General features: G+C 55.6%; 5 protein-coding genes across 5 annotated transcripts; 2 read left to right on the top strand and 3 right to left on the bottom strand.

The window, feature by feature from the left end:
• Window positions 1-5,370: 5,370 nt before the first annotated feature.
• VTJ04DRAFT_6611 (uncharacterized protein) lies at window positions 5,371-7,900 on the bottom strand (the record flags this gene model as incomplete). The annotated part of the gene is made up of 4 exons (XM_069364850.1): window positions 5,371-7,149; window positions 7,195-7,469; window positions 7,533-7,666; window positions 7,737-7,900. 4 exons carry the CDS (start codon window positions 7,898-7,900, stop codon window positions 5,371-5,373), a joined length of 2,352 nt encoding a protein of 783 aa, XP_069218635.1.
• Window positions 7,901-8,275: 375 nt separating this feature from the next.
• On the top strand, window positions 8,276-8,797 carry VTJ04DRAFT_6610 (uncharacterized protein; the record flags this gene model as incomplete). The annotated part of the gene is made up of 2 exons (XM_069364849.1): window positions 8,276-8,406; window positions 8,455-8,797. 2 exons carry the CDS (start codon window positions 8,276-8,278, stop codon window positions 8,795-8,797), a joined length of 474 nt encoding a protein of 157 aa, XP_069218634.1.
• A 240-nt stretch (window positions 8,798-9,037) lies between these two features.
• VTJ04DRAFT_6609 (uncharacterized protein) lies at window positions 9,038-11,075 on the bottom strand (the record flags this gene model as incomplete). The annotated part of the gene is made up of 3 exons (XM_069364847.1): window positions 9,038-9,139; window positions 9,199-10,539; window positions 10,611-11,075. The coding sequence occupies 3 exons, from the start codon at window positions 11,073-11,075 to the stop codon at window positions 9,038-9,040; spliced, it is 1,908 nt and encodes a 635-aa protein (XP_069218633.1).
• A 1,046-nt stretch (window positions 11,076-12,121) lies between these two features.
• Window positions 12,122-13,735, top strand: VTJ04DRAFT_6608 (uncharacterized protein; the record flags this gene model as incomplete). Its single annotated transcript, XM_069364846.1, has 2 exons — window positions 12,122-12,323; window positions 12,378-13,735. 2 exons carry the CDS (start codon window positions 12,122-12,124, stop codon window positions 13,733-13,735), a joined length of 1,560 nt encoding a protein of 519 aa, XP_069218632.1.
• Window positions 13,736-14,007: 272 nt separating this feature from the next.
• On the bottom strand, window positions 14,008-14,636 carry VTJ04DRAFT_6607 (uncharacterized protein; the record flags this gene model as incomplete). The annotated part of the gene is made up of 3 exons (XM_069364845.1): window positions 14,008-14,250; window positions 14,309-14,418; window positions 14,501-14,636. The coding sequence occupies 3 exons, from the start codon at window positions 14,634-14,636 to the stop codon at window positions 14,008-14,010; spliced, it is 489 nt and encodes a 162-aa protein (XP_069218631.1).
• Between the last annotated feature and the right edge of the window lie 43 nt (window positions 14,637-14,679).

Below are 14,679 nucleotides of genomic sequence, written 5' to 3'. Positions count from 1 at the left end.
GGGGTTGATCGGAGTTGAGCAAAACGGAATCGGACCAACAAACACTCCCTGCCTCGCCGCTGTTGGGAGAGCTGAATGAAGGGTAGAGGGCGTGTCTTGCTGGTGGGCGTATGTGGTACTTACTAGGCTGTCAGGTCATGACGAAAGCTGCTCTTTGACATATTCGTCATGGGCGCAGAGAGAGACATCGATCCAACCATCCGAGCATCGTCGGTCAGTCAGAATCCTGGTGTGTTGGGGGCAAAGATGTGACAAGGACAGGGCTTGAGCCAGCCAGCCAGCCAGCCAGCCACTTGCAGCCGCCAGCAGCAAGCAGATGGCGCGATCGATTCTGGCACCGAATCAAGGGGTCCCCCTGGTCAAGAATCTGGGCGTTGCAACGGTTGAGCAGGATCAGCACAGGCCGATTGGGCCTGGTTGGTTGGCCGCACCGTGGCCCGTCCTTTTCTCAGATCCCATCATCATCATCATCCATGCCCTGCTAGTAACTACGTACATCCTAAGTAGTAACGTGAAAGTTAGTTATGCCAGTGATATGTATGCAGATATGTATGTACGTAGTCAGGGCGGTGTTCATGACCATATCTCATTGGAAGCTCAGAAGTTGGCGTCCTGCTTGTGCTGTCCTTCTGCTCATTGCAGCGAAGATGCACGCTCCATCACGCGGGTACCGGCTCTTCCCAGCGCCTCCCGTGGCCAAGACAGAAGAACAGGTCAGACGGGCTTAGAAGAAGAGAGCTTCGACGGCCTTTATTGGCCTCTGTGTGCCCTCTCGACGCGGGACACGGGATGTCATGTCATGTCAAAATGGGAAGACTGGATGGATGGACCACCCCCCTGACGGCCTGCCGGAACCCTGGCAAGCGGGCAGATGTGCCATTCCCGCTTCCTTTCTCCACACCTCAGCCCGCCAGAGGTTGCGCTGCCCGCAGTCAGCAGAGGGAGGGGACTTGTCAAATCTCGCTCCGATCCGGGCCCGTGTTTGACCACGAGATTCTGTCTTGCTCGTGTGATTGTCCGATCAGGAGGACCTTCGGTTCCGGTGAGGTCCTGCACACACAAAGAACGAAACGGGTGGGAGCTTGGTAAACAAACAACAAACAACAGCCGCCTGTCCGTCATGTGGCTCAAGTTGGAGATACAGATGTCTCGCGGTGATGCATAACACACGGCCGGAGCGGGGTTGGAGGGGGATGGGGATGTGAGGGGGAAGGCCGGTTCGCCGGTGCGGAGCACTTGGACCGGGGCCGCAATCCTCCGTACCTGGAGCTCGCGTCACCGGTGTTCAGTTTTCGCTGGCGGGAGAGGGTCCCGGGGGCGGAGGATACTACCAGCGAGTGGTGGTGCGTGTCCCCGGTGCTTGTCGGCCATCCACCATCCTCCCCGCTCCTCCCATCCCGTACAGCCCGCGTGAGGGGTGTCGTGGTACATACACAGCAAACGCAGAGGCCAATGGACGAGCTTTCCAACCACACTCTTCACGGGTTGCTCCAGGAAACTGGATTGGCGGACGGCAGTGCCTCCCGCACGTCGATTGCCGAAGCAAGAAGGTGGCAAGCCCGGATGGGACGCCTGGGAGCGAAGATGGTGTTGAGCTGGATGACAGATTTGGGTTGCGTATGTACGGAGTAGGTAGGGTTGCGGCGGCGTGCCCCCAGCACCACCCACCGGGCGAGCCTTGGCTTGGCTACGTCGTGATGGTGGAGGACTTGGTCTCCGATGGCGCGTCCTCGGTGTCGTCGCTGAGTTGAGCCCCCCGGCCCCTTCCCAAGGCTGCAGCAATACACAGTGTTTAGCACTCCGTAGTAGTGAAGTTAGTGTGATCTCGTGTGCTCCATCCAGATGGTCAACGAGGCGTGAATCCATCCATCCATCCGATGTCCGGGGTGTTCCGTTCACCGGAGCTGCAGCCATGGTGGTGGTCAAGACAAGCAGCCCGGCTGATTGATGGATGAATCTTGGGGAACTAAACACAAAGTGGGCACTGCGTGCCGTCGTGACATCGCCTGCCAAATAGTTGAATGCTGGCGGCCTGTTGCCACTTGCGTCGCTCTCGCAGGCTCAGAATGGACGTATCGGCGCTGGTGGCGTTCCCGATTTGGACAGGACAGGCGTCCAAAAACGGCTTGATCCAACGGCGGGTTGTACAGCGGGCGCGGCGGACAAGCCGCAGTTTCTGCTGCAAGATCACGGTTCTCGTCAGCCCGGCAAGCCGTCAAAGGCCAGCCAGGCCAGGTTGTTGGCAGGGTCGCGTCTGCAGGCACTTGACAGGACATTCCATTGGTGGATCACATCAGCACCACGCTCTCCCGTCGCGGCAGACAACCTACTGTGTAGTAAGACTCCACCACGGCCGTCGGCATCTTTCTTTGGGGCGGCTTGATCAAGCTTGACTGTACATACATACTAGACTGGGTTGGGTTAGCTCAACGCTTGAGCATCGGATTCGACAACCGTTTCCCTGTCTGTCCAAGCGCGCATCGATCCAGATGTGAGAAGGTTTCCAGGTTTTCTTTCTCATCAACAGACACTTCGGTCAGCAGGAAGACTGTGCTAAGACAATGATGATGACTTGGCGTGCAGCGAGCAGCAGCACATCACTCGATACCAGGCCAACATTGATGAGTTGCAGTGCAGCGAAGGTTTAGTTAGAGAGTCCTAGAAGCAGAAGCCAGCGTGGAATGCATCCGCTTTCAGCGGCGGCCGTTGCAGGTCCGTTACCCCAACTGGTCATGGCTGTCGAATTGAGGGCTATAGTTGAGCGTGTTAAGTTCAAAGCGCAACGGTGAAGGTGGCTTCTTGCAGCGGCTTTCACTTGACATCCATCTGGCATGTGGTCTGAGCTCCTCGCTCCACACATCCATCCTCTTTCTCTTCGCTGGACTTCGAGTGAGGTGGTGACTGACAGCACAAGTTGCTCGCACAGACGCGCACCTTCACCACCACGCTCTCATCACGTCGAGCCTCGCACACCCCAATTGGCCCCATCACCGGAGGTTTTGCTGGGATTGGAAAAGCTTTTTCGAGAAAAAAAAGTCTGCAGTGGACTTACTCTAGCCGATGCGGTCCGAGAGCCCGAGATTTGCCTCCCTCAAGCCAAAAGACACGAAGTGAAAAAAAAAACGCCACGCCACCGTGATGGGGACATTTTCTCGCTCAGCTCAGGTCGGGTAGTTAGCGAAGGCGTCATGGGCGTTGGGCCCGTCTCCGGCTCCACGCCTCAGCTCCAAAGTTTTCAAAATCAAAGTTCTTGTTAAAAGAAATACGGTCATGTGATGACCATCATCACGCCCATCACGTCCCAAGATCACAAATAAACCTTATTGCCAACCTCCACCAACTGACTCCTCTCATCAATGTCAAGAATAGCATCAAAAAAGACCCGACTGACGGAGAAAAAAGAACAAAGTTTAATTAATTACCACAACCCGCGCAAAATAAATCCGGTATTTGCACACCCTCGCCTCAGCCCGCGTCGTAGTAATTTCCCCGTCGTGAAGTGAACAAAAAAAATCAAACACCTCTCTCTGAAAAAACCACCAATGTGTGCCACCATCGGCGCTATGTGACCTTGCAATCTCTTGGCCGGGGGAACCTTTCATCACAACCCACCCCGAGGGCGCCGTCGCCATGTCCTTGGATCCATCATGAACTGCCGTCAAGTGATCATCCAAGTTGCTTTGTATAGAAACTGCATTTAATCTACACGGTGGCAAAATGTGAAAATCCTCCCTCCCCGTCGCAGACCCGAACTCGAAATGTGGATTCCAACACTCCGTTTCGCCTCCATCACGACGGACACACAAGCCAGAGACGTGGGATCGAGACCTGGAACCTGGGGCCTGGGACGCGGGATGGACACGAGAGAGATGGCAAGGGAGCATCCACTCCCACGCAAAAACCGAGATGGAGAGAGCCTGAAGCCATCGATGTCTTGTCACACGAGTCAGGCCAGGTGATGATCCGATCCAGAGCTCCGTCAGGAGCCTCCCAGCGCCAGCGGTGAAGAGGGAGTCAGTTCATCCACTCGAAAGGGGAAGGAGAGAGGAAAAAAGGCTTTCGAGGGCATGTGAGCTTGGGAGTCTTGTCGGGTCCCAAGGGACTTGCCGTTCTGCTTGTCTGGTACGCGAAGTGGTTCCTCTGGCTGCCACGATCTGGTCTTGAATCTTGATGGTGATGTCTGTAACAACGGAGTAGTTAGCAACCTATTAATTAAATCAAGTCGAGTTGAATCCATACTCTCCATCATCATCAAGAGTGACCCGCACTTGACAACCATGTTCTTCAAAGCGGTTTAAAAACGCCGGGAAGAAGAGTAAAACTCATGGTCATAGATCAAAACAAGAGAGTAGACAGTCAAATCAATTTGACTCAACAGGCACTTCGTATTATCATTGAAAGAATCAATCAGAATGAACAGTTTGAACAGTGACAAGAAAGACAATCAACAAACACCTGGAGCAAGTAAACAACCCCAGAACCAACCACCTAACAATCAGACACCCGCTCGCCATACGAAATCAACAACTAGGTAGAAATTGATGGATAGTTGCTATATGTATTCTATCCAGATACACGACTCGATACGAATTCCTCGATGATTGTGGTTGTTCAAGAGACACACTACCAATACAAAAGTTCAACTCATTCCCCAAAGTTTCCGTCACTTCCTACCTGAATTGCCAAAGGTACTCTCCACAGCATCGAAAATAATGGAGAAATCAGGTCAATTCAACCCGACTAAGTCTTTCTCCATTTCCAAGTGAAAATTCCCTATGACATGCTGTTTGGGGAAGCATATCATATCAATATAAAACTCAGGGCATGATTCAAAAACCACCCCTCACAACAAGCAAACAACACAATCAACACCCATCCACAACCTACAGCCTGCAGAGTATTTGCCCCTTAGTAATATCTACAACAACAAAAGATTCAAAAGTGAACATTCGCTGAATTCGCTATTACTTTGCTACCTACCTACTCAGCTAAACTACTGACACAAGCAAAATCAACTCCGCCCCTTCATCCTCTGCCCCTCCCAGCTACCTCTGCTGCTTTGCTGTTGCTCTTGCTCCTCCAACTACGCAAGCACAACCCCGGAAATCTCCTCAACATCTTATTTCCCATCATGCAACGCGTCCTTCCTCTGCTGCCCCGACTCCCTCTCCCACCGGCAAGCTTCCTGTCATCTAGCACTTGTCGGATTCAAACTCCCACTCGTCCTCGTCCCCCGCTCCACCGTCTCCCCGTCCATGCCCAGGCTCGTCAAACCATCCATCCCCCGCAACAACGACGACGATGACAACAACAAACCCTCCCGATCCGCATCCGACTGTGGCAAGTAATTAATACGCCGTCTGCGGCCTCTCAAGGCGACTCAGCCCTCGGACTCCCCAAGGGGCTGACATTGATCAACACATCGCTCAGCAGGCTATTCAACCGAGTACTTCCCGGGGTGCTTCTATTGACCTTGTTGCTGATGTTGTCATTGTTCAACCCACTGGCAAGGGAATTCGGCGAGGCATGCCACGCTTCAGATCCAGCAACACTCGTACCCGTACCTGTACCTGTACCCGGAGCAGGAGAAGCAGCAGCAGAAGGAGGAGGAGAAGGGGCCGCTGGTTGCTGCTGCTGATCCCGTCCATTCTGTAGAGTAATATCGCGCTGTTGCAAGGCCCAAGCCTGGGTCGTGGCCTGACGGAACTGGATGGTGTTACTCCGCGGCCTTCCCACATGTAGAAGATCAACACCAAGAGCACCGCGGGCCTGTGCCTGCATCCTCTCCCAAACCTGTGCTCTCGCGCGGTCCTGCAAGATCTGACTTGGCGTGCGTCCACGGTTTGGCTGTACTTGGGGCACTTGGCCTTGGGGATCCGTGGCGGCTTGTCCGTTGGCAACAGCACCAGGAGGAGGAGGAGGAGGAGGAGGAGGAGGAGGAGAAGAAGAAAACCTCGACATCGCCGGGAGCGAGTAATCGACGTAATCCGACGGATTGGCGCGCGTGGAAAATCTTTGAGAGTCTCCATCGGCGAGGGTACTGTTGGCGGGAGAGAAAATCTCATCATCTGCGTACTCGGATGACGATGCGAGTCTGCGTCTCCCAACCACCCCGTTGGCCGGCCCGTGGGCGAGGGCCGCGCTCTGTCCACCGCTTGCGAACGGGCCCGACAGAGGCGAGGAATGGCGGCTGCCTTCACCACCGGCCGAGGCATCGCCTTGGTATCCGCTATCTCCGTCACGGCTTCCGTCTTGCTGTCCATCATCCTCTCCCTGCCCTCCAGCCTCGTTTGTGCCCGCTGCCGGCCCCGGTGACCCGGCATTGTCATTCCTCGGGTCAGCGTCCGAGTCCGAGTCCGAGTCCGAATCAGAGTGTGAGGATGCCTGGTTCTCATCCTCGCCGGCGTTGTCATCCCCTTTGTCGGCATCAGGGTTGGCAGGGGCCACAGGGAGCGGACCATCAAACAGCTGAGTGATCGAGAAACCGCTCGGGCGAGGTATCGTAATCATGGCGTTGTGGAACGCAAGCGACACCATGTGCATGACGCCAAGGGTATGTTGGTGATCACGGAGCGCGTTGGTCTCCTGTCTGACGAGCTTGACGAACTCCTCGAGCTGGAAGGTGGGCGGTGACCATTCCGCCGGACTACGCCGGGAAGCGCCGTTGGACAGGCGATAAGCCTGGCTCTTCTCCTTCGTCGTGACCTTTTTCTTTGTCTTGTGGTTGTATTTGTCATAGACGCGCCCATGGTCAACAACTTTGATCGTGTGGCTCGCAGGGGCCTTGGATCCGCGGTGGTACGCGTACTTAAGCATCACGGTCCTCTGAACGCCGTATTGATCGCTCTCAGTTAGATAGGACGCCAGCTCGGGCGGACAATCCTCGATGGATTCCACCTGTTGGACTTTGATCTTGACCACCGGTTTGGTATCCACGAAACTCTTGCTGGTCTCACACCTGACCTTACCGATGTTGTTATCGTCAAACAAGTACACCACCTCAAAATCACGATACCCACACCATTCGACCTCCATCACGTTGCGTTCCAAGCGGGAGCGCAAGCACCTGGAGGGGTCCCTCTCGAAGATGGCGCGGAGCACCGAGAGCGCAAAGTACAGGTTCAGCCCGGTGCCTCCTCCGAGTTCCCTCTGCCAGCGGTCGTAGGTGGTTTCCTATGGTATCTTGATCGTCACCTTGGCATGCGTGATCAGGGGGCGCTGGATCAGGCCATCGAAGCGCAGCCAGCTCGGGTGGTAGAGGTAGGGCGCCATCTCCATCACGACGGGACGAGCGTCGCTCGTCAGCAAGGAGCTGGTGAACAGGCGTTCCATGTCCTGGATGGAGGGTATAGCTGGCGAGTCGATCAAGACGTGCTTGCGCTTGGCGAGGGCTCGGCAAGCCCATTCGAATCGCTGGTTCTCCGGGAGGCTGATGTATACGGCGGTGATTGAGCGATCGTTGAGAAGTTCTGGAAGAAAGAAGCCAGTCAGCAACTAACCTTACCGAGTCTGTTGAGGGGGTATAGACATGCCGTGGTGGTTTTTGTACGCCTTAGCAAGACCGAACTCCTTGCGCAGCGCGTCTGCGCCGCTCTTGGTGTCACATGAAATACCTCTAATAACCACGTTGCTGAGGTACTTTGCAGGTCGGATGAGGACGTCCTCTCTGTTGTGCGTTAGGAACAGGTCAGCTGGATACATTTGATCCTTTCCTTGAAGTTGACCATGCCACCTACGCGGCAGTCAGGGATTCGCCGAGGATGCCGATGCGGACGGGTCTGGCATGCTTTTCAGGTGTCCGCCCTCCGAGCGCGGACCAGAGTTGGCGCTTGATGGACGTTCCCAGGCGGCCGGATGTCGACGTCTTGTAGATGGTAGGGACTAAGGGATTGCCATCCATGGTAGGATTGAAGCTTGGGGAAAAGAATTCCGCTGATATCTCAGGAGCACAAATCAAGAACGTAGGATATGAGAATATCAATGTTGGGGAAACATACGGTACGTTGTCGGAGGATGAGTCAGACGAACGCTGGGACGAAAAAGGAGAAAAGAAAGAGTAATCATACGCCCGGGCCTCAGCCGGGGTGTTCCTCTGTCAAGTTGGGTCAGGGAGCAGGACCAACTCCTGAATCTGTCCCATGCAGCTGCCGCGGTGGATGTCGAAGCAGATGAGCTCTCTACTCGCCTTGATAAGCATTCAGGTCGTGTCCTTCAGGGGTGGCTTGACACTTCCCACTCAAGATCCAGGGACGAAGGTTGCCCGAGCTTGACTGCCATGTGTGTCCCAATCCCAAGCCTGTCCAGCTCCCAGCTTGAACAAACGTTTGGGATAACACCAGAGAATGCCAAACCGATCACGAGAGCGCCAGAAGACACCCCAACTGCAGACCCGAAAAGCATCCCTTCGTAATCCTAACATACACTATACACATGCACAAAGCATAACTAATCTAGCTCGCCGAGGAGGGCAACACATGAGGTGACCTCCATTCTGCGATCCATTCCCACCTCCAACTCCAAATACATCACATCCAACCAACCTCTCCGCCATCACCACCAGCAAGTCCCATGCCTGCCAGTATCCCGTCCTGCCCGACCCAAGCCCTACTACCTCACACACCCATATCTCCCTTACCCTCGCTACCTATTTCCCCATGCCAGAGCCAGTGTCCGAGCTAGCACCACAGCTAGCATCGCCCATCAAGCAACCCATTGCAACCACAATGAGAAGAATTATGCCGGGAGAGAGCAACACAGAGCAGAAAGAAACGGCCCACAACCTAACCTCACCGCCTAACGCCAAAACACTCGCCCAAGAGATATGCTTCGCAAAAGGAATAATAAATTGATGTGAAAACTCGCTGGTCCCCACGCCCAGAACGCCCAGTGTGCTGTCAGTGTCGTGTCATTGAAAAGAGATGGTTTTTGCGTCCAGTTCAGCTCGGTTTGGAGCAATGGGATTGTGGTGGTAGCAGGGGATTGGGATGTGCAAGAGAAAGCTCAAATCAGGGGCAGGTCAAGAGTGAGCCAAGGCAAATCAGAACCGGGGAACCCGCTTGAGCTGCGCCAGGAGAGCGTCGAGCTGAGCCCAGTTGTCATCGTTCTCTGCGAATTTGCGATGCTTGCGGGAGACGATGTGCTGAGAGTTTGGTTAGCTTACACATCGAGTCTGGTCATTCAGACAGCAATACAACTCACCTCGTCAAAGTCAGCAAACTTGTCCTGGCAGTTCTCGCAATATCCCGGCTTCGGATCCCTCTTCTTGGGCTGCTGGATCGGCACGCTGGCTGTGCGCTTCAGCTTCTCCCTCTCCCTGACCTGCGCCTCATCCACCTTATCCGGGCGCTGCAGTGCCTGGCTGGCACTGGCAGAGCGAACGAGCGTGCCGTGCCCCTCGTGTGCCGCCGCATCCACAGTGGCCATCATCCTCCGAGAAGCTGAATCGTGGTGCGACAGAGTCGGCATGGCAGCCTTCTGAAGCACGACCTTGCGCTGGAGACCGTGGATCTCCTTGCTGGTACCGGCCTTGGCACCCAGCACGCCACCCGTGGTAGACGAGACCACATGAGATTGGATGGCTGAGGTCAGTTTGGAAGGCTGCAGGCCGGAGGCAACCGGCTCGCCGGCAAGGAGACGGCCACCCTTGTTGTGGCTGATGAAGGCATTCTGAGTGAAGTCCAGGACCGGAGGGTTGCAAATCCTGGACCGGTCAAACATGTCAGCCTTGGTAGTGGTGGTAGTAGCCGTGCTGGTGCCCCGTTGATGGCCATCCTCCATCTCCGCAAGAGTGCGCTTGCCAGTGACGGCATGAGGTTGCACTTCAGCAGCCGTGGTCGTCTCCTTCTCAGCTGCTTTGGCGTTGGCGGCCTTAGCAGCACGAGCCTTGGCACGGGCCCGGCTCTCCTTGTCGGCATCATAGTGCTCATCGATAATGAAGGGGCAGCGGCCCTCGGAGACTAGGCGGAACTGAGGCCAGTCTCCATCCTTGGGGTCTGAGACCTTGGAATACTCGCGGACCATGATGGGTTTGGTCTTTTCCTCGACGTCATAGATATAGATGTAGTAACCGCGAAGAGGAACCATCTCCCGACTTGAAACGGTGGGATCGCGGTCTGAGGGACCGTAGACGCGTTCGTTCTCGAGAAGTTTGGCGAGATTGTCTTTCCCAGCTCTGCTGGCAGACTGAGAACCAGTACGACCGCCAGCCGCCGAGGCGCCGAGACCATACGGGTCAGGATCCAGGGCCAACTCCACAATCCTTTGAAGCTTTTCGAGGGACCAGATCTTTTTGCCCATCTCACGAGCCCGTTCCAGGACATCGGTGCTACGAGTCTTGGAAACCGAAGGCTTCTTGTCAAACACCAGCCTGCTTCTGGAAGGGTCGGAGGGCCGGTTGAGCAAAGACGGATCAATAGTCTTGGGCTGCTCGTCGCCGTTCTCGTCGACAGTTTCGCGTTCAGTCTCCTTGGGCTTCTCAGGCGGGATCGGGCGGCTCGTCACAACGTGGGAGATGTTGATGGAGAAGAACTTCTCCTCGCGCTGTTTTGTGGAGGTGAGTAACCAGTTTCTGACAAAGGCCACGTTATACAGGAGAGCTAAAAAGCACTTACAGCACCGAGGCGAGCAACCTGCTTTGCCAACCTAGCCCGCTGATCGTCGGGAATGCTCTCAAAATAAAACACCATGTTCGGAAACCGACTCCGGATCTGAGCACGCCATGCCCGAAACTGGTTCATCTCCTCCTCGTTGGACACCGTCGCATGGGCAGTCTTGTGTGTGGTGGAGGAGACGCCGGTAGCGCGTGAGGCGGAACGATGGGCCACTGCCTTGGTCGGGGACCTCTGAGCGACAGGGCGGATAGTTGTTGCGGTGGACTTGGGCCGCGACGGAGAGGCAATTCCACGTTCAACCATCAAGCGTTTTGCCGGGGGAGGTTGTGCATAGGTGTCCTCGCGCATCATGTCGATATGGGACCGGGCCTTCTTGGGGTCGGCGGCCGCCAGGCCAGCGGCCCGGAGAGGCGAATGGGCGACATTTGGGTGGCTCGCGGAGAGAGGGACCCTTCTAGAGGACATGGTCGTCGAGGAAGTATGGGGCTGTAGTGATTGTGTCGGGGCGGTAGAGGTCGCTGCCATCAGTGGCTCAGCACTGGTGGTGTGGTGAACAACAGCCGACTGTTGCCCAAGTCAATGGAGGGAGTTCGCGTCGTCTGGTCGAGATAGATGGGCACGACACGGTCACAAGAGGCTACAGTCGGAAGTGGAGATTCAGGAGACCAAGCAGGACCAAAATGGACGCGGTCTGGAGACCAAAACGCGTGTTTTCAGTCTGGATCTGGCTCCCCTCCGAGGCGACACACGAGTCCCAGGGCGGTGTTGCTCTCCGGCAACAAAGCCAACAATTGGGCAAGGGAAAGGGAAAAAGAAAGAAATATGGTTCAGTGGATCATGACAGGAGACAGTGGATGATTCCCAGGCCGAGTGTGCACAAAAGAGAGTGAGTGTGAAGGCGGATTGTGGGTGGTGTTGTTGGAGACGGACAGATGATGTTGGAGGTTGGAGGTCACGTTCTGGGATGATTTGAAGTTGATCTTGGCAAGCAAATGGAAGGAAAAAGTGGGTCTCGTTGCCTGTCGCGCATGCGGTTGCCCGTGTTCCGCGTTGGCCCTAGCCGGCTTGGACCCAGCACAACAAACTTTGGGCCCCACAGGCGCGGGTACGCCAGTCGCTCACAGCAACGGTGAGGGGGAAGCCCCTAGACCTGCCACCTGATGGCACTGACGGCCTGTCAGGGCTGCCAGACACTGGCATGCACTTGTTCCCGCTTGCATCCATCCCACATCAAACTTCGACCTTGACAACCTGCACAGGACACTTGATGATGTCCAATGAATGTCCAATTGAACTAGAAAATTATGGAAAGAGGCTGCAACTTGGTTTTTAAGAGGAACAAATTTATTTAATGAAAGACTTTTGCTGGATGCATGGGATGAGAGCAATTGACTGTCTGGAAGTGAACCCCTCAGCTCATCCATGTGAATAATTCATTTGTTGCCCCATTGGGAATTCTTTATTCTCAGAATTCTCAACTCTCACACTCACAACTCAACACCATCACCACCATGTCACCTCCAAGAGCCGCTTTGCGGCACTTACACCGGCTCCGGCCGCCGCTCCTCAACCAAAAACAATATCTTCCATTAAAAAGGATACATCCCCGCCGCAGCTATGCTACCAGCAACCCCTCCTCCATCTCCGCCGCCGACCTCGACTTCGGCCAACCCGTCCATGAAACTCACCCACACATGCTCAAACCAGGCGAAAGTTCGTCCCTCGCCCAAATCCAACTCATCTACTTTTCCTAACCACCACCACCAGTCACCCCCGGCATAACCGCCCAAGAATACGCCGACCGGCGAGCCCGCCTCGCCTTCAGCCTTCCCGACGGCGCCATCGCTCTCCTCCCTTCCTCCAACATCCAATACCGCTCGGGTGCCGTCTTCTTCCCCTTCCGGCAGGAATCCAACTTCCTGTACCTGACCGGCTTTTCCGAGCCGCAATCCCTCGCCGTCATCCGCAAAACCGGCCCCTCCCTCGGCGACTACACCTTCCACCTCTTCTGCCGGCCCAAGGACCCCTTCGCCGAGCAATGGTCCGGCCCCTGGTCCGGCCTGCGCGCCGCCGAAGACGTCTTCAACGCCGACGAGGCCCTCTCCATCCACGACCTCCCTTCTCTCCTCCCCAAACTCCTCCGCTCCGCATCCCGCATCTACACCGACGTCCCCCTCTCCTCTCCCTCCCCTTCCCCTAGCACCACCACCCCTTTCTCCATCAGCAGCAGCTCTTCCAACTCCAACCCCTCCACCCTCCTCCCCCACCTCCTCCGCCCCTACCCCACCAGCCCTTTATCCCCTCTCCTCAACCCCCTCCGCGCCATCAAATCCCCCTCCGAAATCGCCTGCATGCGCCACGCTGGCCTCGTGTCCGGGCGCGCCATCACCAGCGCCATGCGCCGTCCCTGGGCGTCCGAACACGACCTGCAAGCCTACCTCGCGCACGCCTTCTCGCAATCCGGCCTGTCCGGCCCGGCGTACGTCCCCGTCGTCGCCGGCGGGCGCAGAGGCCGGCTGATCCACTACACGCACAACACGGCACAACTCCATCCGGAGCGCGGGGAGACGGTGCTGGTGGACGCCGGCGGGGAGTACGGCTGGTACGCGACCGACATCACGCGGGTGTGGCCGCTGAACGGCAAATTCACCCCCGCGCAGCGGGATTTGTATTCCGCCGTGCTGGTCGCGCAGAGGGAATGCGTGGCCCTGTGCAGGGCGGATGCGGGGTTAAGTCTCGACGAGATCCACCGCGAGGCGGAAAGGGTGCTGCAGCGCGAGTTGACGCGGCTGGGGTTCTCCTTCGGCAGCACGGTAACAAGCTTCGCGGGGTTTGGAAGGGGCGGCGGGGACGTCATGTCGACACTCTTCCCCCACCACGTCGGGCACTACGTCGGCCTCGACATCCACGACGTGCCGGGGTATCCGCGGTCGGTGCCGCTGCGGGCGGGACACGTGGTGACCATCGAGCCCGGGGTGTACGTGCCGGATGATGATCGGTTTCCCAAGCATTTCCGCGGATTGGCCGTCAGGATCGAGGATACGGTGTGCGTGGATGAGGAGGCGCCAATGGTGCTGACGCCCGAGGCGGTTAAGGAGGTGGAGGATATCGAGGCGTTGCGGTAGATGGGTTTACTTACACCCACTGAGGCGCCTTATCGACAGACGCGGACAGAGGTTGAAGAGAGATGTCGGGCTGAAATATGTATAACCACACTTTACAAATCACGACGCTCTGTATTATCAACCCACAAACATATCAACATGTCCAGTCATGTAGAGGTTCAACCAGTCAAATAGATGGATTGATGGGTATCTCGAGACTTCCTTTTCGCTCCTCCATTATCTACAACTCGCTCGCTTTTTCGCCTGCTCGCTTTCCTCCGAGTCTATCCGCTTCACTGGCGCATCAATAATCCTAGAGTCCGATGATCGATCGAGAAAGAAAGAGAGAGGAGAGAGAAAGAGAGAGAGCCGAGTAGCGTCGTCGCTTTGAACAATTCCTCGCACACCAAAAGAAAAAACACACACAACCCTTGGAAAACAAACGTCCAGATGTGTTTGTGTTTCAGCCCTTTCCTTTCTTCCCAAGTCCCATCCATCCCATCAATCCTCGCAACAGACAGAAGAAAGACGAGAGACTTTGGACGAGATGCGAAAAATGCAGCACCTTTTTCACACATCAAAAAAATGCCTGACAAGCAAAACAGGAAGAAACAAAAGAAACAGCAGGCCCGACATGCCAGTAGTAGTGGTGGGTAGAGGTAATAAGAGAATAATAGGAGGAAAAAGATAAAACAAGGACAGACCTGGCAAATAAAAAGCAACAAACAAAACCTAAAAGGAACAAAACAAAAATAACAATAAACGCCGATAGCTAATAAAACACACCGAAAATGCTCGAGCACCTCATGACGGATGTGTGGCAACCACTTGTGTTTTGCGATTGTGTCTGTGTGTGTTTCTCCCATGTCCTTTCGCCCCGTCCCTGTCCCGGGTGATGAATAAGATGCGATGCGATGTTCATTTGTTGTTGTGATGAGTCGTCGTTCTCGTAGCCAGGTGAATCG

This window comes from Mycothermus thermophilus (assembly GCF_041956435.1).
Source record: "Mycothermus thermophilus strain CBS 625.91 unplaced genomic scaffold VTJ04scaffold_4, whole genome shotgun sequence".
Taxonomy (NCBI): Eukaryota; Fungi; Ascomycota; class Sordariomycetes; order Sordariales; family Chaetomiaceae; genus Mycothermus; species Mycothermus thermophilus.
This window is presented reverse-complemented; position numbering and strand designations above follow the sequence as displayed.